Source organism: Prionailurus viverrinus, chromosome B4 (genome assembly GCF_022837055.1).
Source record: "Prionailurus viverrinus isolate Anna chromosome B4, UM_Priviv_1.0, whole genome shotgun sequence".
Classification (NCBI taxonomy): Eukaryota; Metazoa; Chordata; class Mammalia; order Carnivora; family Felidae; genus Prionailurus; species Prionailurus viverrinus.
Genome location: NC_062567.1, coordinates 73,095,451 through 73,118,053, shown reverse-complemented (window position 1 = coordinate 73,118,053; position 22,603 = coordinate 73,095,451). Strand labels below are relative to the sequence as shown.

At 51.9% G+C, this 22,603-nt stretch overlaps 2 protein-coding genes across 4 annotated transcripts; both read left to right on the top strand.

The window, feature by feature from the left end:
- Window positions 1-3,758: 3,758 nt before the first annotated feature.
- On the top strand, window positions 3,759-16,150 carry LMBR1L (limb development membrane protein 1 like). 3 transcript variants are annotated; one of them, XM_047865176.1, is made up of 17 exons: window positions 3,759-4,138; window positions 7,337-7,421; window positions 8,469-8,502; window positions 9,529-9,668; window positions 9,857-9,960; window positions 10,526-10,652; window positions 11,223-11,291; window positions 11,432-11,496; window positions 11,821-11,893; window positions 11,985-12,068; window positions 12,163-12,239; window positions 12,784-12,861; window positions 13,009-13,082; window positions 13,305-13,395; window positions 13,502-13,568; window positions 15,265-15,342; window positions 15,549-16,150. In XM_047865176.1, exons 1-17 carry the CDS (start codon window positions 4,067-4,069, stop codon window positions 15,614-15,616), a joined length of 1,386 nt encoding a protein of 461 aa, XP_047721132.1. In that variant the 5' UTR covers window positions 3,759-4,066; the 3' UTR covers window positions 15,617-16,150. The 3 variants fall into 3 exon arrangements, with proteins under 3 accessions (XP_047721132.1, XP_047721131.1, XP_047721133.1); XM_047865175.1 differs by having other exon boundaries at window positions 15,181-15,342; XM_047865177.1 differs by lacking the exon at window positions 8,469-8,502 and having other exon boundaries at window positions 4,121-4,138; window positions 15,181-15,342.
- A 1,718-nt stretch (window positions 16,151-17,868) lies between these two features.
- On the top strand, window positions 17,869-22,603 carry DHH (desert hedgehog signaling molecule). The gene is made up of 3 exons (XM_047865179.1): window positions 17,869-18,460; window positions 21,135-21,396; window positions 21,676-22,603. The coding sequence occupies exons 1-3, from the start codon at window positions 18,158-18,160 to the stop codon at window positions 22,299-22,301; spliced, it is 1,191 nt and encodes a 396-aa protein (XP_047721135.1). The 5' UTR covers window positions 17,869-18,157; the 3' UTR covers window positions 22,302-22,603.

Sequence of the window (22,603 nt, the reverse complement as noted above, 5' to 3'; positions counted from 1 at the left end):
TTTTTTTGAACATTTATTCATTTTTGAAAGAGAGAGAGACAGAGCACAAATGGGGGAGGGCTAGAGAGAGAGGGAGACACAGACTCTGAAGCAGGCTCCCGTCTCTGAGCTGTCAGCACAGAGCCTGAGGCAGGGCTCGAACTCACAGACCACGAGATCATGACCTGAGCCAAAGTCGGCTGCTTAACCGACTGAGCCACCCAGGCGCCCCTCAAGTTTTAGCTTTCTATTACACTGAATATCTAAGCAGTATAGTAATGAAGAGACTACAGAAGTGGGGGGTATATCCACAAAGAGGCAACAGCAGAACATCCAGAAAAAGGGAAGCTTTGGAATCAGACAGGCTGAGTTCAAACCCTAGCTCAACCCTTACTATAGTTGGCCCTTGTACAAGTTAATCTCTTTATTTATTTTTTTTTAACGTTTATTTATTTTTGAGACAGAGAGAGACAGAGCATGAGGAGGGGCAGAGAGAGAGGGAGACACAGAATCTGAAACAGGCTCCAGGCTCTGAGCTGTCAGCACAGAGCCCGATGCGGGGCTCGAACTCACGGACCGTGAGATCATGACCTGAGCCGAAGTCGGATGCTTAACCGACCGAGCCACCCAGGCGCCCCCAAGTTAATCTCTTTAAACTGATTCCTCATCCATAAAAGAATAAAGTCTATTTTTTAGGGTCCTTTTGTCACTGAATAATCTATGAAAAGTATCTATTAATGTTTAGCACTTAGTGGAGGCTCAATGTGGATTAGTTCTCTTCCTTGTTATGCTTGAAGAAATTGAAATTAACTCTCCATAATTAGTTACCCCTTCTCTACTAAGAATGGGTAACTAATCTCATAAGCAGATCAAATCCATTAACACTGAGTGTTTACTATGAGAACTGCACTGAGGTTGGACAGAAAAGGATGCATCAGAAGCCAAATACAGGTTTCCAACTGTTTCCTTCCAACTTGAAGGAAAGAGGAAAGGAGAAAAGATATAAATGCAGGTAAATTTAAACAATACAAAAGATTTAAATAATAGCTCAAGATAATGTTATAAAATAGTGCATATATGCCTAATTGTTCACTGAACTAGATAGCTGAAATGGTACAGACAAAAATCCCTTCAGGAAAGAATGGAAGAAAAGACATTACATTATTGGCAAGTTGAGCCTTGGAAGTAGATAGGATTTGGACAAAGTGAGATTTGGTAAGTTTAAAAAGATATTAGGGAGTGTCTTTTTGCATAGTTTTCTGAGTGGTAACTCAGTAATCTTGGAATCTCTTGCCAATTCTAAATATAGGCAGTGAAAAGACAGTTATTGGCTTCCAATGGATTTGTAAACAAGGGCTCAAAGACTTGTGAGCAAATAAATCAGATTTCCCCTGGGCTTGAAACCACTTTCTCTAGGAAGTATTCTAGATTCTCTCTATTCTGAGCTTGTCTTCTACCATGCAGTTCCAAGTTGATATGTTTATTGATATTTTGCCTTTTAAAGTTCACTTCAGTTGTACATATCTGTACATTCTAGAAGGTGATAAGTCTCTAAGCAGAATCTATGTCAACCAGCTGTTGTAAGAATCAGATTTAATAGTCTGTGGCTTGGGTGATGTCACAGCACATTGTAAACTGCAAAGGACGTTGAACATTAGATTTTTAGATTTAGAAGCAATCTGAAGGGTGTTCTAGTTTTGCAAATGAGATTAAATATAGTCCAGGATGACAGTGCTAGAACTAGAACCCAGGACTTCTGATTATTAGCAATGCCTGCCATCTTTTCTCACTACATTTGTTAATATTTGCATGTATTAGGTACCTGGCTAAGGGCTAAGGAAATAACTACATTCAAGACAAATGATTCTTCCCCTTTACAAGCCTATATGGAGGACAGGACAAACAAATGCAAACAAATCAAGCTATGACCATTTGTTATAAATAATACGAGAAAATTAGTTTGCTTTAGATAATTTAGTGAGGGAAGACTCCTCTGGACAATTATCATTTAAGCTCAAACCTGAGATTTAAATCAGCCAGAACTGAATAGGGAAGGAGGAGGGGAAGAGGAAAGCCTTCTGGGCAGAGGCAACATCAAATACAGAGCCCTAAGGAAGAAAAGAGCTTGACCATGTCCACCAGGAGTTGACCAAAGGCTGGGGTTAAGATGGTACCAAGTTGAAGCAGTAGAGAGGGGTTAGCTCATAGGTTACAACCTCAAATGCACAGCTGGGCTGACAATGTAAGTGGAAACACTGGTGAGGTGTTAGTGCTTCCCCCGTGATAAAGACTGTGAAAGACCAGAGCACATCCTGCCCCATCTATAGGGTCATATGTCCTTGTTGCCCAGTTCTGCCAGATCTTCTATTTAAGAGACAGAAATCTAAATTCTTAAGGTGTCCTGATTTTTACAGGTTTGTTCAAATTTGTTAAAAAAAAAAAACACTGGAAGCCAAACAAAACACAATATGGTTATCCCCAAAACACGCTCAATAGCCCAAGCCACCTCCCTGTGCTCACTTTTCCTTCCTTGCAGCAGATCCCAGGACCCAACCAGCGATCTTCATCTCTTTGTAACTACCCCCTCTTCCCACTGATGTTCTCTCCACCCTAAGCTTAGTTGCTAAGAGGGAAATCAACTCCTTAGCTCCTCTCATTATCTTGCTGTCACCAAAGACAGATGTGTGTGTGTGTGTGTGTGTGTGTGTGTGTGTGTGTGTATGTATACACACATATATATTTGGTATGTGCACATATATACAAGTACATTAATTTTATTTCCCAAGATCCTACTGCAAATCACTGGGCAAACAAAGAAGGGACAAAAATGACTTGCTCCAGAGAAGTTAACCAGGGTACAGAATTCAGCTGTTAATTCTGGCCCCTGACTTTTGCTCAGATAGTAACTGGATGCAGTCTAGGCCGTTACAATCGGGCTCTTTTTCTTCAGTGGGGGGTTTTGCAAAACTCAACCCTTCTTTTGAGTTTCCCTTCTCCAATTTAGAGGACGAGTTCAACTCCATGAAGGTGGAACTTCCCAAACAGTGCATATTCCAAGGTGGCAGGAAGAGAACTGGCATTCCTTAATTGTGTGACCTTGGGCACGTGACAACTTCTCACCGTTTTCTAATCTCTAAAGTGCTAATCACACCGTCCTCTGAGGGGCTGTTGTGATGTAAAAATGAGATAGAAGTCTGTAAGGTGAGTGGCACATAGTAGGTGGTCAGCTAACATTTGACTCAGTCCCATTAAGCAATGATCCCGTGGGCATTTCCTCACAAAGTTTCAGAAGATATTTCTGTGGTTCTCTATGCAGTTTTCTTCACTATTTGCTCCAGCACACACTAGGCCTCCCACAAAAGTTACCGAGTGAAAACTCCTGGCTGCGGAGGGGCCCCACCCCAACATAAACACCTTTTCGGAAAATGCTGCTACAGGCCTTGGGTTACTGGGCTGCGGTACCTTTCAGAACCCCCATGGCGCTCTCCCATCCTGCCTGGCTGGCCTGGTCCAAATGGGTCATTTAACCACGGTCAAATTAAAATCTTGGTTGCTCTGGCAGTGCGAGAAGAGACCTCTCTGAACAGCAGGAGCTGAAGGAGACAGTTGTTTAGTTTTAGAACTGGCACTGTTAGGGCCCCAAAGATCCCGCCTCTTTCCACGGGGCGAGCCTATCAGCGTTCCTTTGGCGATGAGCGGCAGCTCCTTAGGAGCCAATGAACTCAGCTCGCTGGAAGAAACTGCCCACCCCTTGTGTCGTCAGTTGGTCTCCAGTAAGATAGAACCAGCACCTGCGCTTCCTCGTAGCAGGCTTGTTGGCGGGTGTTTGCGTTAAAGTTAACTGAGGCCGGACCTTAAAGGGGAGGGAGCAGAGGGGGCCAGGGCCCTTTAAAACCAGGCGCCTGGTGCCTGCCCCTTTAAGGCGTCCGGACGACTGAATCTGAGCTCCAGATTATCCCGAGTTTCCGTCGCAGGCTGCGAGGAAAGGCTCCTTGGCTGGGTCCGGGTGCGTGGCGGCGGCGGCTTCATCCCCGCTCGTCCTCCCCGGGCCCGGAGACACCCCCGCCCCAGTCATGCTGAGCAGAGTATGGAAGCAGCTGACTACGAAGTGCTATCCGTGCGAGAGCAGCTATTCCACGAGAGGGTTCGCGAGTGCATTGTGAGTACGGGACCCGGGCAGGAAGGGTAGGACCAAGAGGGGGAGAAGCACGGGTGTCGCGGGAGAGGGAGAAGTTCGGGTTGGAGTGCGACCACCTAGGCTCAGAGCCAGGTCCAGGGGCGAGCGACCAAGGGCCCCGGCCTGACAGAAGGAAGGACCGGTGCTCCGGCTGGTGAACCCCCAGATCGGATCAGTAGGGTAGCTGCGCGGTAAACAAAGCCGCGGGTCGGTTTCCGTTCCTCCTCTCTACACGCCCCTCCCCCCGCCCGCCCTCCTGCCTCCCCCCACCCCTGCTGGGGTTCAGGGCGTGGGCCTGCGAGGCTAGTGAGTTTTATCTTCGTAGTCGGATAGTCTGAGAGGGATGGCTTTAATTGAGGGAGGGCTTGTTTGCATTACCCGCAAACTCCACTGATGTTTCACGAAAAGGGGGACGTCCAAACGCTGAACTAGATTCCAAGAAAAACTTGGGAGGTGTAGGGGTGGCATGTCAGAGGAACGGGGGACTTTGATGAGTCTCCCACTTCGGAAGAAAGGACTCTTGCTGGGAGGGATTCGGTGTAGAGATGGAGAACAATTAAGTTTTCCCCTTCTTTTCCTTCTCGTTGGTGTTTGTTAGAAACCCCCACAAGCGTAGGTTCCTAGCTCCCCGGCCACGCCGGGATTTCCCCTGTGAATGTCCCTCTCCCTCCCCAGTGCTCCAGAGAGCCGCAGGCTGCGTTCCCTACTCGCTCACTGCCACCTAGAGCAACAGCTGAACCTGCCACACTGTGATGGACGCCTCCCTCCTCGGCCCCAGGGGAGACCGGTGGCACTTAGGGAGCTGCATCTTCCTCAGGCCTGCTTTCAATTCTCATCCCGCCTCTATCTCCTTCCTCAGACTTGCCGAGAGTAGCCTTCACCCCCAGATACTAAATAGAAAGCAAAAAGGGAAGGTCTGGAAGAACAGAAGCCTTAATGAGAAGGGAGACCCACTGATGGGGTCATCCTTTATTTTTCACAATCTGCCCTGGGCAGCCTCAGACTGGAGGAGAGGTAAAGTGAGCCACGACATAACTAGGTCTGCTCTTATCTGTGAGGACTGAAAAATAGGGAATGTATCAGTCCACGTGTGGAACTCCAGATCAGCTTTCCTTGGGTGATCCTTAGTGGATAGTCTCACGTGGTGAGGTTGGGCATATTGTGGAGACACGCCAGGCCTTGAAACAGTGTAGGGATACAGGCCCACATTCCTAGAGAATGGGGAGGGATGAGACCTTGGACAGAGAAGCAGCCTGCTAAATATCTCCCCCACTCTTTAGTACTGTTAGCTGAGGACATCAGTGCTGGCCAAGGGCAGCCTGAAGGCTTCTCGTGCCTCCCCCACCTGGCTCCCATGCACTGCTCTAGAGAATGACCTAGCTTCTGCTGGAACTGCGTGGAACTCCAGCCTGACCTTTTGAGCCCTCCCACCTTCCTGGCTGTTACGCAAGCCCAAGGGCAGAGAGAGCACTAGGCAGTAGAAAGCTTTAGTACAATCTGAGTAACTCATTCTACTCAGCTTCCCTAATATTAAAAGCTAAAGTTTTGTTCTAGATCCATTGTTCTTGGGTCTCTTTGACTTCTTCCTTCCTTGTATAGATCACTGTATGCAGATTCCCTGTAGGGTCAGCTCCTCTTGGGAACTGGAGGACCCACAAGACTGATCCTGCTTTCTTTGCTTACTTTAAATGCAATTAACATCTCATGGTGCCTGGTTGGCTCAGTGGGAAGAATGTGTAGCTCTTTTTGTTTTTAAGTTTATTTATTTATTTTGCGAGAGACAGAGACAGTGCAAGTGGGGGAGGGGCAGAGAGAGAGGGGGGGGGAGAGAGAGAGAGAGAGAGAGAGAGAGAGAGAATCCCAAGCAGGCTTCTCACTGCCAGCGCATAGCCCCATGTGGGGCTTGAACCCACAAGGCCATGAGCTCATGACCTGAGCCAAAAGCAAGATTCAGAGGCTTAATTGGCTGAGCCATCCAGATGCCCCAGAAGAGTGTAACTCTTAGTCTCGGAGTTATGAGTTCAAGCCCCACATTGGGTGTAGAGATTACTTAAATAAATTAATTTTTTAAAATGCAATAACATCTCTTCTCAAGACTCTAGCACTGATTGCAGAGCCAAGCTGACCAGTGGCTCCTTCCCCGGACAGCAGCAGATTACTTGGGGTACGGTAGGGATGCATGCATGTGCAGAGTTACCTGGCCAAGTCCTGCCATAACTGGTGATTGGAGGGCCAGTTGCCCAAGGGCACTGAGAGGCCTGGCTCCGGAGCTGGAAGTCACTTGAAGTAGGGACCAGGAATTAACAGCCTTTAAAGGGGCTGATGTGAGCCCTGGGTGTTGTATGTAAGCAATGAGCCACAGGAATCTACCCCAAAAACCAAGAGCACACTTTACACACTGTATTTTAGCCAATTTGACAATAAATTATATTATAAATAAATAAATACATACATACATACATAGGAAAAAAATAAAATGATTATAAAAGAAAAAATAAGTAAAAAATCAAAATCAAAAAAACAAAGGTGGGGGGGGATGTGGTTCTAGAAATGTAAATTTTAGATGTTGGGCCTCAACTAAGGTCTATTCTGAGGGACAGGGGATTAAATGAGGCTCTAGTTTAGCCCAGAGCAGATCTGATCTTTCAGGGCCCCTGAATAAACACAGAGTAGAAATTCTGAAGTAGTCTAGGAACATGATTCCTACTTATTCTCTCCCGGAGCTTGGGCCAAAGTGGCAGCAGGGGAAGGGGAAGAGGGAGGAAGAGTGAAGGATCAGGACAATGCAGGCATCCCCTTCTTCCCTGAAACCTGCTATTCTTTCCAGTAATGTACTAGGAGTAAATTCCCTCTGGTTCTGTGGCCCATTTCAGGCATGTGTGTATGTGGATCTCTAGGAGTTTTCTCTGCCCATTTACCAACCAGGGTTCAGCTGAAGCTATTTTCTCCCAGACAAACCTTCATAGGGCTGGACGTAGTACTGTCCCCCCGTCCCCTTTCTGGTGCTTCTTAGAGGCCCCTGGGGCCCTGACCAGAAGAAAGTACTGGGGAGAAAAATGGAACCTCGGGAAGTATGGTGCCTTGTTTTGGGAAAGTGACCCCATAGAATTAACAGGCCGCAGGGGCTGTGGAATATGCTGGGGATTAGAGTTTCTCATCCCAGCTCACACTCTGCCACAGATCTCAACACTTCTGTTTGCGACACTCTACATCCTCTGCCACATCGCCCTGACCCACTTCAAGAAGCCTGCTGAGTTCACCACAGGTACGTGACTTTCCTCCCTCCTGCCTGTCCTCTGCCAGGGATCCTGTTGCCATGGGGCCAGCCTCAGGGGAATGGGCCTATGGTGCCTGCTGGGAAAGGAGAGTCAACTGTTTCGGAGCCTTTGCCTGTTCTGCTTCCCTTCCACAGGCAGGGGCAAGGTGGTATAGTGGAAAGTCTAGACAGAAGGGTCTGCAACTGATAAAGCCACTGGGCAAGTCATGTAACTTTTCTGACATTCAGTTCCATCCCCTACAAAATAGGCCTAATAGTCTCTAACCAGTTCATTGACATTGTGTGGACCAAATGAGATGGTTAATATGAAAGCCCTCTGTGAACCTAAAATGGATATTATGGCGAGTGTTACCATGGGTACAAGCTGTTCTCTCCACTAGTGCATCCACACCCAGTAACAGAGACCTGCTGACCACTGGGACCCCAGGACCTGGTGAAGGTGGACTTTCTCTTTATAGAGAGCCTAAGTGTGCTCAGATTGGAGCTTTCCTTCCTGTAGGCATTGTGCGATTCGGGTGACACACTTGCCCCAGTTCCCTCCACCTGCCTGTCCGGATCATCCTGTCCCGGCCCTAGCCTTTCCTTCCCTCCAGAAGGCTTCATGAGCCCCCACCCTAGAAAACAGTTACTCCTCAGTGTAATGCTCCTGAGGGCTTTCTCTGTGACTCTCCCCTCCCCCTCCCCTGTTTTCCCTTTGCTTAATCCAGCCACTGATGTAACCAGCCTTACAGACCAGTTGTTTCTTACGTGTTCAGCTTGCAAAGAGGAACCTGCAATGAGAGATTGTGGGGAGGGAGGGAAGTGAGAGAATTTCTGGCCTGTACTCTCTCTGCCTGGGACCACAGATCTTAAAGCTGCCACCTTGGCCAGAGAATAGGTTGTGGGTTCATAGTGTGGACTCTCCCAGAGCCTCCTGTCCAGCTCTGCCTCCAGATAGGGAGGGGGTGGCAGGGCCCACTGCAGCACAGATGGTTCCCAGAGCTGCCCACTGATGTCCTACCTCTTCCCCTTGCCCCCCCCCCCCCTCTCTCGTAGTGGATGATGAAGATGCCACAGTCAACAAGATTGCGTAAGTGTTGCTGCCTCAGCACCTGGCACCAGGAACCTTTAGAAGCTGGGATCTAGTGAGACTCCTGGAGCCAGGGGGGGAGTGAGGTGTTGTACAATGAAGAGAGGGCTTCTGCTGCCACTCCATTTCTGGCTTCTTCCGGCTTCACTCCACCCTGGAGACGCTTGGAAAAGCTGTTGTTCCTGTCTTCCTGGTTAGGCCAGGAGTTTCTGGGAGCCTCTTGGCCAGGGACTGTGATCTGGGGCCTGAGTCACCGGAAGTGGTTCCAGCTTGGCTTCACCTCCCAGTGACCATCAGGGAGGCAGTACTGCAGGGATGTAAACCAATGGAAATAGAGCAGGGGATGTGGAAGGTGGAACCGTCAAGGGCAGGGCATGCTTGGTTCTGAGAGGATAACCCTTGCTCCAGGCTGTTATTATTATTCACCAGCACATATAGGGAAAATAGAGAGATGACCCCTCCAGGTCAACAGTTTAGAGGAAGGCAACCTTCCCCTCTTGGTGGACCAACTAGATAAAAAAGTGTCTCTTCTTTTCAGCTGAGGCAGTCCTGGACACAGGCCTTGGCTATCAAGCTGGGTTTCAGCTCCTCCTTATTTTCCTTTGCCTAGTGCCTTCATGCAGGGCATAGCCATATGGGGTGACCCTGCTCTTATTTGGGCTGGAGAAGGCAAGCTCAGAAATCCACATCTCTGAGCAGAGAAGAGAAGAGAAGACAAGCCCCTTAGCTTGGCATACCTGCCATACCCAGCAGGCGTGTGTAGGAGGACCACATTCCTGGGGACAGTCTGGGCAAGTGTCGTGGCAGATGGCATGAATGCCTAAGGTGTTCCCATTCTTTGTGCCAGGGCTTCCTTGGAGGGGGTGTTCAGGGGGGCAGTGGTAGTGCCCTAGCTGGATGGCTCCTTCCCTCAGTCTGTCACTGCTACATGTAGTTCACAGGTGCCCATGGGGACAAGTAGGGCTTCCTGGGCCAAAGGGAGTAAGTGCCCAAGCTAAGCAAGGGCACCACCCATTCTCTGCCCAGGCTCGAGCTCTGCACCTTTACCCTGGCGGTCGCCCTGGGTGCTGTCCTGCTCCTGCCCTTCTCCATTATCAGCAATGAGGTGCTGCTCTCACTGCCTCGCAACTACTATATCCAGTGGCTCAACGGCTCCCTCATCCATGGTACGTTGCTCCTGGTTGCAACTTGGGGTGGGGATAGGAAACAGGTATGTTCAGACAGACACAGACAGCCTAGGCCAATTAGTCGTATATCACCCCACCCTCGCCCCCTCCTCTGCCACATGATCTGTCCCCAATGGGTCATTCCCATTCCCCCACTGACCACCTCTGTTTTTCCTTTTTTGCTCTAGGCCTCTGGAACCTCGTTTTTCTCTTCTCTAACCTGTCCCTCATCTTCCTCATGCCCTTTGCATACTTCTTCACTGAGTCTGAGGGCTTTGCTGGCTCCAGAAAGGTGAGTGGGGTTATACCCAGGCAGGAAACAGAATTCCACTCAGATGGTTCAACTGAAGAGATTTTAACAAAGACTATTGGCAGAGGTTTAGTCAGAGTTAAGGGGACCAACAAGGAGTTTGAAGTGCTACTGGCAGCAGGAAGTCATTACCACCTCTAGGCCTATGGGAGCAAAGGGAAATAGTTTCTGGAACCCACTGATACTTGAAGCTGGAAGGTGCTTCACAGCCACTGCCAAAACCATAAAGCCAAAGGTAGGAGGAAACTGAAGAAATACCCTGATCCCTCTCTTCCTATTTTCCACTCTCCTGCCTGTTCTTCCCAGAGGGCAAAGAGCTTACGTGATGCAGCCCTCAGGGGTCAGCCTCCCAGGGCAAGGCAGGATAGAGAAGGTACCTGAGGAGGGGGTTCCAGATGAAGCCTATCCTGTATAATGAATGTCCCTAGATGTTCCCTGTCTCCTGAACCCAGTCCTCTCTGGTTTCCCCAGCCAGGCTGCCATCCCCAGTGTCTCCTACCTTCCCCTGATGTTGAACCTGACCCTCATCTGTTGTCTCCTCCTATAGGGTGTCCTGGGCCGGGTCTATGAGACGGTGGTGATGTTGATGCTCCTCACCCTCCTGGTGCTGGGCATGGTGTGGGTGGCCTCGGCTATTGTGGACAACAACAAGGCCAGCAGGGAGTCACTCTATGGTGAGAGAGCCAGCTTCCTTCCCACCCTCCAGGCTGCGTGACTCTGCAGTGGCTGATGTTCCTCTGCCTGGAACAACTGTATCCCTGTAAGGTGGAGAAGGTTGGGACCATGTTTCTAAGACTGAAGTTTCAAACAGATGGACTTCAGGCCAAGTCCAATTTGCAGGAATGATCCATTGGACCCATGCAATGATTAAAAATATAATCATTTTTTTACAATCATTGTGTCAGTTGCTGAAATGTAAAAGTTGGGAGATTTCACATTAAATATCTAGATTTATGGCTTTTTCTGACAAGGTTGAGGATCCAGCCACACTGGACCCAGGGACTGGGTGGGCCTAATAGCAGTTGTGTTCTTTAGATATGGCTTAAGACCTCCAGTTTGGTCCTATGACTTAGGACCCCGCTGCTTCCTGTTCTGCTGGCACTAGGCCAGCTTTGCTCATTTGTATTACTTGCCTAACCCCCATAGGCTTGTATGTGGTGTCCTTGCTAGTCTCTGAAGCTTGCTAGCTAGCCCTCAGGAAGCTGGAGGAGAGACGAGCTGACTTACTTCTTTTTTACCCTTAGACTTCTGGGAGTACTACCTCCCCTACCTCTACTCCTGCATCTCCTTTCTTGGGGTCCTGCTGCTCCTGGGTGAGTGTTTGGGGTCTTGGAGAGCATGGGTAAAGTCCATGGATCAGAGTAACCAGGATGGAAAGAGAGGGAATGGAAGGGTGGGTAGGGAAAGTGGTTGAGAGAAAGGTCTGGCAGGTAACTGGCTCCTGTCCCCACAGTGTGTACTCCACTAGGTCTCGCCCGCATGTTCTCAGTCACTGGGAAGCTACTGGTCAAGCCTCGGGTATGTAGTACTCTTTGCCCTTTGATTCCTGAAAAGCTGGGGCCAAACAGTGAGGCAGGCCTACAGTTGTGTGGTGCATGCCTTGCAGAAGGTCCCAGCCTTTGCTGCCTCTTGTGCCTTTCACTTCCATCATCTGGAGCTGGTCACCAGACATGCAAGGCAGAACACAGGCAGTTGGGAGGGACTAGATAAAGCCACTGGCCGCAGGGTGATGAATGAGGGTTAGGGGAAGGAATAAGACTATGGATCCTGGGATGAGCGGGGGTCTCCTGGGCCTTTGGGACCAGGGAACCTCTGACAGTTTCCCCTTTCCCCTCCCCTCAGCTGCTGGAAGACCTGGAGGAGCAGCTGTACTGTTCAGCCTTTGAGGAGGCAGCTTTAACCCGCAGGATTTGCAGTGAGTCATGGTTCTCCCCAGATGGGATGGTGGGCATGGCTTGGGCAGGGCCCTCAGGACTGGGGGGCAGCACCATCTTCTCTGCCCTCAGATCCCACCTCCTGCTGGCTGCATTTGGATATGGAGCTGCTGCACAGACAGGTCCTGGCTCTGCAGACACAGAGGGTCCTGCTGGGTATGTAGGTTGGTAGGGATTGATAACTATGTGTCCCCTAGGAAGGTAGCCCTTCATTCTAGGCCCTTGCTAACAGCTTTCCATCCCTGTACAGAGAAGCGGCGGAAGGCTTCAGCCTGGCAGCGGAACCTGGGCTACCCCCTGGCCATGCTGTGCTTACTGGTACTGACGGTAGGTATTCCATTCCTGGTGGAGGTGAGGAATAGTAGGCTCTTGAGTACTTTAGGTCATCTCAGGGAAGGGGGAGGAGATTCAGGGACCTGGTTATCTTCAATAATAGTAATTGCCTCTCACTGATTGCTACTTTGTGCCCTGCCCTGTACCGAGCACATCAATCCCCATTTTGTAGATTAAGAAACAGAAGCAAAGGGGTTTGCCTAAGGTCATACATGGCCACTGAGTAGTAGTCACATGGGTTTTCTCTGGGATGAAAATAGGGGTTGAAATCTAGTCCATCCCCTCACTTACCATGTTCTGGACTTGGAAATAAGTCTTATCAGTCTGGAGGAAGAGGTACATTTTTCTCTTTGACCAGAAAGGGTGTGTCTTATAATACCCTCAAAGGTGCTCTGTTGCTAGCAACAGCCTTGAACAGTCCTACACAGCTAATGGGAAACTGAAAATGTTGGGCCAGAGTATCTGCTCTTAACATTCAGCTCTGAATACAGCTGTGGGCTGAGGCAGGAATGGAAGTCCATGACCTTGCTTCACACAGGGCCTCTCTGTGCTCATTGTGGCCATCCACATCCTGGAGCTGCTCATCGATGAGGCTGCCATGCCCCGAGGCATGCAGGTACTGGGCCACCCTCCCACCATCTTTTGGGGAGAGCCTAAGAAAAGCTAGGGGTGAGAGACAGAAGCTGAGGCCAGAGTGAAGGCTGGGTGCTGGGTGGTGCTCCTGGTAGGGAATACTCTATAGTGACACCACTCCGTCTCTCAGGATGCCTCCCTGGGCCAGGTCTCCTTCTCCAAGCTGGGCTCCTTTGGTGCCGTCATTCAGGTTGTACTCATTTTGTATCCTTCTGGAAGCCCACCATTGCCTCTGTTCACTGGACTTGTCTCCTGGGACTGTGGTGGGAAGGTGTGGTGGGAATGTTGGGGAAGGGGGCAAGTCTTCACCAACCTGGGGTTCAGAAAGAAGATTTACTTGAAAGGAGGGTTAGGGGAGAGGTCCATTTCCTTTGAGATGACGCTAATCCTTGGGAGCTGGCCAGTTCTTCCTTAACTCAGTGGCAGTTACCTGATGATATCCTCAGTTGTGGGATTCTACAGCTCTCCACTCTTCCGGGGCCTGCGGCCCAGATGGCACGACACAGCCATGACGCAGGTAGCTGGGGGCAGGGTATAGTGGAAGCCTCCCTGGAGGCATGCATGGGTGCTAGGTGCTAGCAGCTCTGCTACCCTCACCTCCCCTTTTCCTTACTCCCACCCAGATAATTGGGAACTGTGTCTGTCTCCTGGTCCTAAGCTCAGCACTTCCTGTCTTTTCTCGAACCCTGGGTAAGTAGCAAAAGGAGGTAAAGGAATTAATTGGCTTTTTCTGTGTACCTACTCATGCTAAGCTTATACTTTCTATACATGCTGTCTCTAATTCCCACAACAAACCTTCAAGGAGGTATTACCCCCATTATACAGATGGAGAAATTGAGGCCCTGTAAAACGCCTCTGTTGAGCTTCAGAGTAGTGTTGCTTCAAAGCTCATACTTCTCCCATTAGCTACATCCCATAGTCTCTCCCTTTTACTTCCATTTTTTGGTGGAGAAGCACCACTTTTCCCCAAATCTTCCTTTGGGCTGGATCCACTAATAAACATTCACATTTTATAAAGACAAGAAACAGAGAAGCTAATTGACTTAGCGAATCAGACAACTAGTTTGAAGCAAGGCCAAGTCACGCTAGAACCCTTGTCTCTTTATTATTATTATTATTATTATTATTATTAATGTTTATTTCTGAGAGAGAGACAGTGAGACTGAGCATGAGCAGGGAGGGGCAGAGAGAAGGAGGCTCCAGGCTCTAGGCTCTGAGCTGTCAGCACAGAACCCGACGTGGGGCTCAAACACACGAACTGCAAGATCATGACCTGAGCTGAAGTCAGATGCTTAATCGACTGAGCCACCCAGGCGCCCCAAGAACCCTTGTTTCTTAAACCCCAGTCCAGTGCTTTTCCCCACACACTGGGGCATCAGATAATACACTCAATCCTTCTCCCATCTTTAGAGCTATGATCTAGAATTACCTGGTAAAAAGTGTTCAAAAGTATAATAGTTCCCCCCAGGGTAGTATGGGAGTTGCATAGGTCATCCCCCCATCCATCATACCATCATCCATGTCTCCTAAGTGATTTAGTATTTACATCAGTTCTGTTTGGTGCTTCAGTTCGTGTTGTCTCCATTACACCATTTGTACTACTAATGCCATGGGGATTTAGTAGGACACTAGACTTGTGGCCCACTAGTTAATTCCTTACGTGGGTTGGATGCAGGTAAGAATATGTTTTTAGGTAGGAGAGGGTCCCAGTATTTGGACTTATGATGACACTATTATGATGGTTATGGCTCAGTAAGTGTTTGAATAGTGCCTGGCATATATATAGTGCCTTATGCGTGTTGTCCCATTTAATTCTCACAATCCCGTTATTTTCTATACTTGATAGTTAAGGACACCGAGGCACAGAAATTTAAAGAATTTGATCCTGATCACACAATTAGCTAGGGATGGAGTTTGGATATGAACCAAAACAGCTCTGAGCCTCCACACTGCTCTGTCCCCCAAAAAAGCACTGAGTGACCAGCTTTTAGGTTCCTGGCCCAGGAACAAGTAGCAGGCCCAGGGAGCTCCTAGGGACACGTGGAGCCAGAGGGGGGCCCCATTGGAGGAGAAGGTGCCAAACTCTGGAAGGGAGGTTGGAGCAAGCCTAGCTGCTGACATTTTCTTCAACATCCATGAACTCCCTCTGAGACAAGTTGAGAGTGGGAGTCATTAAGGCATAGGGGAGTCCAACCTACGAATTGCAGTGTTGAGATGTGGCCACCAGGAGGCAGCAGAAAGCTGGGCTCTGAGCCAGGGAGGAGCTGGGGAGCCCACTCCCATCCTGGCCTTTGTACTTCAGGGCTCACTCGCTTTGACCTGCTGGGTGACTTTGGACGCTTCAACTGGCTGGGCAATTTCTACATTGTGTTCCTCTACAATGCAGCCTTCGCGGGCCTCACCACTCTCTGTCTGGTGAAGACCTTTACCGCAGCTGTGCGGGCAGAGCTGATCCGGGCCTTTGGTGAGAGGGAGTGTGGGGGCAGGCTAGTGGGGTGGTTGTGAGGTGGGGCCCTCTGGAACCATGATCACTCATCCAGGAGAGATGGCATGCTCTCTGCTTTGTTTGTAACGTGCCTCAGACACCCATTCTGTGGCTCGGTTTCCTTACCCCCAAGACTGGACCTATGTCCCGCTTTTGACCACCCACCCACCCTCCCTCTTCTCCAGGGCTGGACAGATTGCCTTTGCCTGTCTCCGGTTTCCCCCGGGCATCTAGGAAGACCCAGCACCAGTGACGTCCAGCTGGGGGTGGGAGGGAGAAAACTGGACACTGCCATCTGCTGCCCAGGCCTGGAGGGGTGCCCAGGAGTGGGTGGACCTCAGGACCTGGAATCTGAGAGGGTGGGTGGTAGAGGGGAGCTGAGCTGTCTGCACTGTTGCATAATCTGAGCCAGAGTTTGGGACCAGGCCCCCCTGCTTTTCCAGATTTAACTGTGGGCCTCAGCATGGAATGGGGCTGGGTGACTGGGTCTGGCTCCTGGTCCCAAATCTGTTTACACATCAATCTGCCTCACTGCTGTTCAGGGCCATGCCCGTAGCCATGTTTACATGATTTGATGTGCAATAGGGTAGGGTGGGTTCAGGGGAGGGACTGAGTTGGGGGCAGACTTGGGAGGCAGATTGTCTCCTTTGCCTCTGGCCCAGCAGAGCCTAAGCACTGTGCTATCCTGGAGGGGCTTTGGACCATCAGAGAGAGGAGGGCATAGGGAAGAAGAGACCACAACCATCAGCAATAAAGTTGATTCCAGGGTTTGCTTTGGTTTTTCAAATGGCCTGTCTCTGTCTCTGTCTCTGTGTCTGTTGAACAGTCTTATTCCCACCAGTTCTGAATCTACCAACTGAGAAAAACAGATATCCCGCCCACCATCCTTTCTCTTGCCCCCTCTACATTCTTAGTATCTTTTAGGGACTTGGGTCTAGTGTTAGGCCATACAATTAAGCAGTGGGAAGCTCCTCCTCCCTTAGCCTTGCTTAAAGCTGACTGGTCCCTTGACTCTTCCTTGTTTTCGTGGTTTGTTTCTGGGCCTTGGTTATTGGGGGGTAAGTGAGCATGAGTGTAGAAATAGGATAATTTCCCCCTATATGCACATGTCCTCAGCCCTGTCCTCCCTGACTTGACTTGGATGTAAAGTAAAAGAAGTGGCTGACTAACCAGGGTTTGTAGTTCTCAGGAAATAATGTAACTCCATCTTTCCGGAGGTTATCAGTGCCTAGAATACGATGCAAGGCCCCTGGTATGTTGGGGGGTAGGGACAAAGTTTCTGCTCAGGATGATACAGATTGTGCATTGTACAACTTCCAGGGGCACCATTCACCTCATAGTCTTTATGTGACTACAGCCATTTTCTTGCAAGTGGCAGTCAGGTGTCTTGAGGAAGGAACACTTTTTTCGAATGTACAGAGTTGCACTGAGTGCTCATCTTGGAGCTGAGGGAGGGGGGAGTATAGAACACACACGAAAAGTGTAGATTCCACGAAAATTTGCTGAGCGCCCTACTCTAAGCCAGGTACTTAGCCACGGGGATTCATGGTAAACAGTTTTGTACTTAAGAACTGCTTTGTCTAGTAAGGGTGACATCATTCTAATACATACCACAAAGGTTGATAGTTAATCACTGGTTCTCAGGGAAACAGGTGGGCAGTGTCAGGACATCAGGGAAGGCTTCTTAGAGACAGTGATTTCTAAACAATAATAGATTGGTGGGTGAAGTGTTGCAGGCTCAAAGCCTCTGAGATGAACCTAGATGGCTGGAAGCAGAGCCCGAGGGGGTCCAGAGAGGGAGAAAGCTATAGAGAGATGCCTAGATGGAAGGTGAAGGGAAGCATCCATTAGCCTGTTAGAGACTGTAACTGTACTCACTTTACCTTCCAGCAGCTTCCACCTGACAACGTTACGCATTAGAAGAGAAGCAGCCTTTGGGTGTTTGACAGGGTGGAAGTTTGAAGTCCAGAGCTAGATAATAACTACAAAACTCTGTCCCTGATTCTGGGGGAAGCTCTCAGAAAAAAGCTGCAGAGTTACCAGAGAAAATGGTCCGCTGGTACCCTCCCCTTCCAGTCCTAGTTACTGCTGAGGAGAGATGAAAAGTGGGGGACGTTTGGGGAGGACCAGTGAGAAGAAAGGCTCTGGTTGTATACCCAAAGGGCTTGGCTGGCCTTGGGTAGAAACTGGAACCCATACTTCCTGGATGATAGCAGAGGACAATGGCCTGCCAGGATAGGCTTTGGGACAGTAAAGATCCAATTCAAGTATCAGAGGAGGGTGGTTTGGTGCCAAGCTTAGGTTTGGGAGTAGAAGGATGCTTATTCAGGCAGCTACGGACTGAAAAGCTGCTAGGAATTCTTAGACAGGTGCCTGCCCAGTTTCCAGGATGGGACACACTTCAATGGACCAGCGGTGACCGGCTACAGCCCCCGCCCCGGTGGGAGGGGGAGGGACGGTCCTGGGAGAAGGGCGGGGGGCGGGGCCAGGGGCCACTTAAGGCGGGGCCGGGGAGTTCTGGCAGCGCAGGAGCCGGGCAGCAGAGCCAGGCTGGGCTGGCACTCACCCACGACCCCCCTTCCCTGCTATGATGGCCCATCAGTAGCAGGTTCCAGACCCCCCGGGGGCATGTGGGCAGAGCCAGCGGCAGCCAGGTGCGCAGAGCCACAAGAGCTCTAGGGCACTCTGGGGGCAGCTCTGCCTGCTGGGCTCTCTGGTGCCTAGGGAAATGCCCAACTGACGGGCGAGCTAGTGAGGACAAGAACGTTCCCTGTGGCCCGAGTCCTCTGCATCCATGGCGCTGCCGGCCAGGCTGGTGCCCCTGTGCTGCTTGGCGCTTCTGGCGCTGCCTGCCCAGAGCTGCGGGCCGGGCCGGGGACCGGTTGGCCGGCGCCGCTACGTGCGCAAGCAGCTCGTGCCGTTGCTCTACAAGCAATTTGTGCCCAGCATGCCCGAGCGGACCCTAGGCGCCAGTGGGCCGGCAGAGGGGAGAGTGGCAAGGGGCTCCGAGCGCTTCCGGGACCTGGTGCCCAATTACAACCCGGACATCATCTTCAAGGATGAGGAGAACAGTGGTGCAGACCGCCTGATGACCGAGGTAAGGAGGACCTCTCCCCACCTGCGCCCAGGGCACTGCCAGTTCCTGCGGCAGCCCCGGAAGGGTGAGCTGGGTTTCATCTATAGGGACCTTAAAATCTCTTCCCACCATTCCACCCCCCGCCCAAGAAAAAAAAAAAACAACCCACCTTTGCTCACTGGACTAAGTAATCTGGAGGGATCCCAATAGGGAGAGGCTCGAGTGGGGAGGGGAGGAGGGACTAGTGAGAGTGAAGCTGGGAGAGACAGAGAGGGCGGGGAAAGGAGGATGGCGGCAGGCGAGACGGGAAATGGCTGAGGCGTGGACCGGGGGTCAGCTACCGAGCCAGGCAGGAAGGGCTGGGGTGAGCTGGGGGCCAGGAGCTGGCTAGGCAGCAGACAGAAAGCTCTACCCTTAGCCTGGCTCCTGACCTGATTGTGGAAAAGATCTGTGGGCTTTGAAGAGATTGAAGAGATTGAAGGAGAAAGGGGTGGCGAAGGGTTAGGTCACCAGGTCATCTACCTGAGAAAGGGCTGAGCAGGAATTGTCTTCAGCATGGGAGAGGCACCCTAGAACCAAGGCAAGGCTATTCTAGAGTCTAAACGACTGTCTTGGGTGAAAAGTAGTCCTCAATGGGAAGAAGGGACGGGCACACCTGAGAATCAAAGTGTTCCAGGCATCCCTCAAGCTCAGCTTAGCTCAGGGGTTTTCCTTGAAATTGAAGATTAAATTCAACTACCATGCAGTAAGCATCTGCTGCAGACTGCAATCTAACTGACCTAGGATGAGGTGAGCAATACCTTAGGGGTGAAAGACCACCTCTGGCCAGTGATCTTAAATGTCAGAACTGGAAGGAAACTTGGAAGCCACATTTTTCCACCTCCCCGCCTCAATTTTGCAGCTGAGAACTGGGCCCCAAGAGGAAAAGCGATTTAATCAAAGTCTTAAAAACTAATTAGTGGCATGGCTGGGACTAGAATTCAGGACTCCTGATTCTAAGTCCTATACACTTTCCATTACACCACCTAATTGTGTATGGAGTGGGGAGGTGGGGGGAGAGGGAGGGGTACGGATTTCCTCCGATTAATTGCCATAGTTTTCCAGGTTACTTTGTTAGGAAAACCTGTCCAGGGGAGAAAGAATTCCTTCTACTTCTACTCAGAGATTGGGAAGGGGACACTCCTTCCCTCCTTGGTCATGGAATATTGTGACCTGTTCCTCTGGCTGCCACCTGCAGCAGAGGGGCCAGAAAAAGGGACAGGCCCAGGAGGGGCTCTGACGGGCCTGGGAACCCCTCAGTCCTGCTTATCTCCCACACCCTGGCTGCAAAAGGCCTCCATTGAGTTGGCTCTGCACTGGGCTGCTGCCCCCGCAGGTCAAGGCCTCAGGGCCTCCTTAGGGGACAGAACGACAAAAAGTTGGAAGGAGTTACCACTTTTCCTGTCTTCCCCTCCCCTGCTCTCCAACCCTGCGGAGGTGTAGAAAACTCGGGAAGAAGGGAAGGGGGAAAGTGCCCCTCTGGCACTTAGGAGAAAACCAAGTCCGAGGTGAGAGGTCGGAGCGAGGAGAAGAAAAGGAAGCTGTCCTCTCCGAGCCTCCTCCCGCCGCGTCCGTGCTATGGTGCGTGCCAAGGTCTCCGGCTCCCAGACTAGAGCCGCCCAGATAACCGTGGTCTCACTCCCCCGGGTGCAGGCTTCCAGCCACTGATGCTTTCCCTCCACTCCGCTCCCACCCTGCAGGGGGCCCCCCAGTTCCGCGCAAGGGCAGCTCCTGCTAATCTCAGGTGCTACTCCCACGCCTTTCTGGGATGCATCTGGAACAGAGATGGAAAGACCGGGCTCTCCGGGCTGGCAGAGCCTGAGTTGGAATTGGGAGGGCTGGTCGCGCTGGGGGAGGGGGCCCGGCGGGCGGGAGCAGGGATGGGGGGCGCGGCTTTCTGCCCTTTCCTCTCCCTGAGCCGGGGCGGCTGAAAAGCGCCTTTGTGGATGGAGCTGCTGAGTCCGCTTCTCCCGGCGCGTCCCCGGCCTCGGCCCGGGATTCTCGCTCGGTTAAGTCATCCCGGAGAATGGCCATTGTACTTCGCGCAGCCCCCGCCACCCAAACCCTTTTTCCAGCAGCCTTGATCCCCCACGGCTCCGCTTGGGCACCTCTGTGGGGGGCACTCGCACCACCAAGGGGTTAATGCTAGGGGCCGAAAGGAGGAGGAGGAAGGAAGGAAGGAAGCGATGCCCGGTGCCAGGGAAGGCAACGAAACAAAAGATGAATCAGGCGGAGGGAGGGCAGCCGGGGCTTGGGGCGGGGGCCAGCCTCAAACAGGGGCTCCTCTCCGGGAGCCAGGCTGCTCAACCCCTCCCTGACCGAGCTTCCACCCGCCCTCTCAACTCTTGCCCTCTTCCAGGTTGAGCCGAGGTCCCATTACGAGTGAGGGGCGGGCGTCGAAAGTGGGGAAAGAGCTAGGTATAGGCACCCCCTATCAGTCTCCGAGGGCACCCCACAGTTCTCCCATAACGCTCTGGAAAGGGAGTGCTTATTGACGACTGCACCTATTCGGCTTCTCACTTCTCCGGGACACTCAAAACCTGGGAGGGAGTGGAGTCAGGCCAGGAAAACAAAGAATCGACCCTCCCGTCCAGGTCCCTTTTGCCCCTAAGGTGAGAGTGGTAGTGAGGAGACTGACTCCTTTATTCCCCGCCAGCGCTGTAAGGAGCGGGTGAACGCGCTGGCCATTGCCGTGATGAACATGTGGCCCGGAGTGCGCCTACGGGTGACCGAGGGCTGGGACGAAGATGGCCACCATGCTCAGGACTCACTCCACTACGAAGGTCGTGCCTTGGACATCACCACGTCCGACCGCGACCGCAATAAGTATGGGTTGCTGGCGCGGCTGGCAGTGGAAGCCGGCTTCGACTGGGTCTACTACGAGTCCCGCAACCACGTCCACGTGTCGGTCAAAGCCGGTACAGTAGGGGTGGGTGGTGAGGTCCACCCAAAGGGGGCTCCTGCCGGGAAACTGAGGCTGCATCTTTCCGGTGCGACCGTAGGGGAGACCAAGTGGGCGTTAGGGTTGTAAACCATCCTTCCATTTCTGCCCAGGTTGGGGCCAGATCCATGGGAAATTACATTCTGTCCCAAGACTGGTTGAGGTCTGCGGCTGGGCTCGACCCATATCTTTGAGAATCTGTACATCCTGGAACCGCTGGTCTTGATTCAGTCATCTCTGTGCATGTTCCCTGCAGATAACTCACTGGCGGTCAGGGCCGGCGGCTGCTTTCCGGGAAATGCCACCGTGCGCCTGCGAAGCGGAGAGCGGAAGGGCCTGCGGGAACTGCACCGCGGAGACTGGGTGCTGGCTGCAGACGCGGCAGGCCGGGTGGTGCCCACGCCTGTGCTGCTCTTCCTGGACCGGGACTTGCAGCGCCGGGCCTCTTTCGTGGCTGTGGAGACCGAGCGGCCCCCGCGCAAGCTGTTGCTCACGCCCTGGCACCTGGTGTTCGCCGCTCGGGGGCCAGCGCCCGCACCGGGCGACTTTGCGCCGGTGTTCGCGCGCCGGCTGCGGGCGGGGGACTCGGTGCTGGCGCCCGGCGGGGACGCGCTTCGGCCGGCACGCATAGCCCGCGTGGCGCGCGAGGAAGCAGTTGGCGTGTTCGCGCCGCTCACAGCACACGGGACGCTGCTGGTCAACGACGTCCTGGCCTCGTGCTACGCGGTTCTGGAGAGTCATCAGTGGGCGCACCGCGCTTTCGCTCCTTTGCGCCTGCTACACGCGCTGGGGGCGCTGCTTCCCGGCGGGGCCGTCCAGCCGACTGGCATGCACTGGTACTCTCGGTTCCTCTATCGCTTGGCGGAGGAGCTGCTGGGCTGAGCGCGGCGGACCCAGAAACCCAGAGGCGCCTGCTGAAACCGGGGCGTTCGGGCTGAGATCTGGGGATGTGGGCAGCAGAGGAGGCTGACTGCGGGGGGAGGAAGGGATAGGGGAAAAAATGGAGGCGAGACTGGACTGCTTGGTTTAGGGGCAACCTCCAGCTGAGAGGAGATCCCTGGTCCTAGGTAGACGGGGTTGATGGTGGGTACTCCCTGACGAGGACTATTTCACCTCTTCCCGAGTGCCTCGGCCCCACCCGATTATTTTATTTTATTTTCTATTTATAAATTGTAATATAATGA

Excerpts from the sequence above, each read along its gene's own strand:
- DHH (XM_047865179.1), top strand. The coding sequence starts at position 18,158 with ATGGCGCTGCCGGCCAGGCTGGTGCCCCTGTGCTGCTTGGCGCTTCTG. Across the intron at positions 18,461-21,134 it reads CAGACCGCCTGATGACCGAG|CGCTGTAAGGAGCGGGTGAA; the intron begins GTAAGGAGGACC and ends ATTCCCCGCCAG. Across the intron at positions 21,397-21,675 it reads CCACGTGTCGGTCAAAGCCG|ATAACTCACTGGCGGTCAGG; the intron begins GTACAGTAGGGG and ends TGTTCCCTGCAG.
- LMBR1L (XM_047865175.1), top strand. The coding sequence starts at position 4,067 with ATGGAAGCAGCTGACTACGAAGTGCTATCCGTGCGAGAGCAGCTATTC. Across the intron at positions 13,569-15,180 it reads TGTCTTTTCTCGAACCCTGG|GGCTCACTCGCTTTGACCTG; the intron begins GTAAGTAGCAAA and ends TTTGTACTTCAG. Across the intron at positions 15,343-15,548 it reads AGAGCTGATCCGGGCCTTTG|GGCTGGACAGATTGCCTTTG; the intron begins GTGAGAGGGAGT and ends CCTCTTCTCCAG.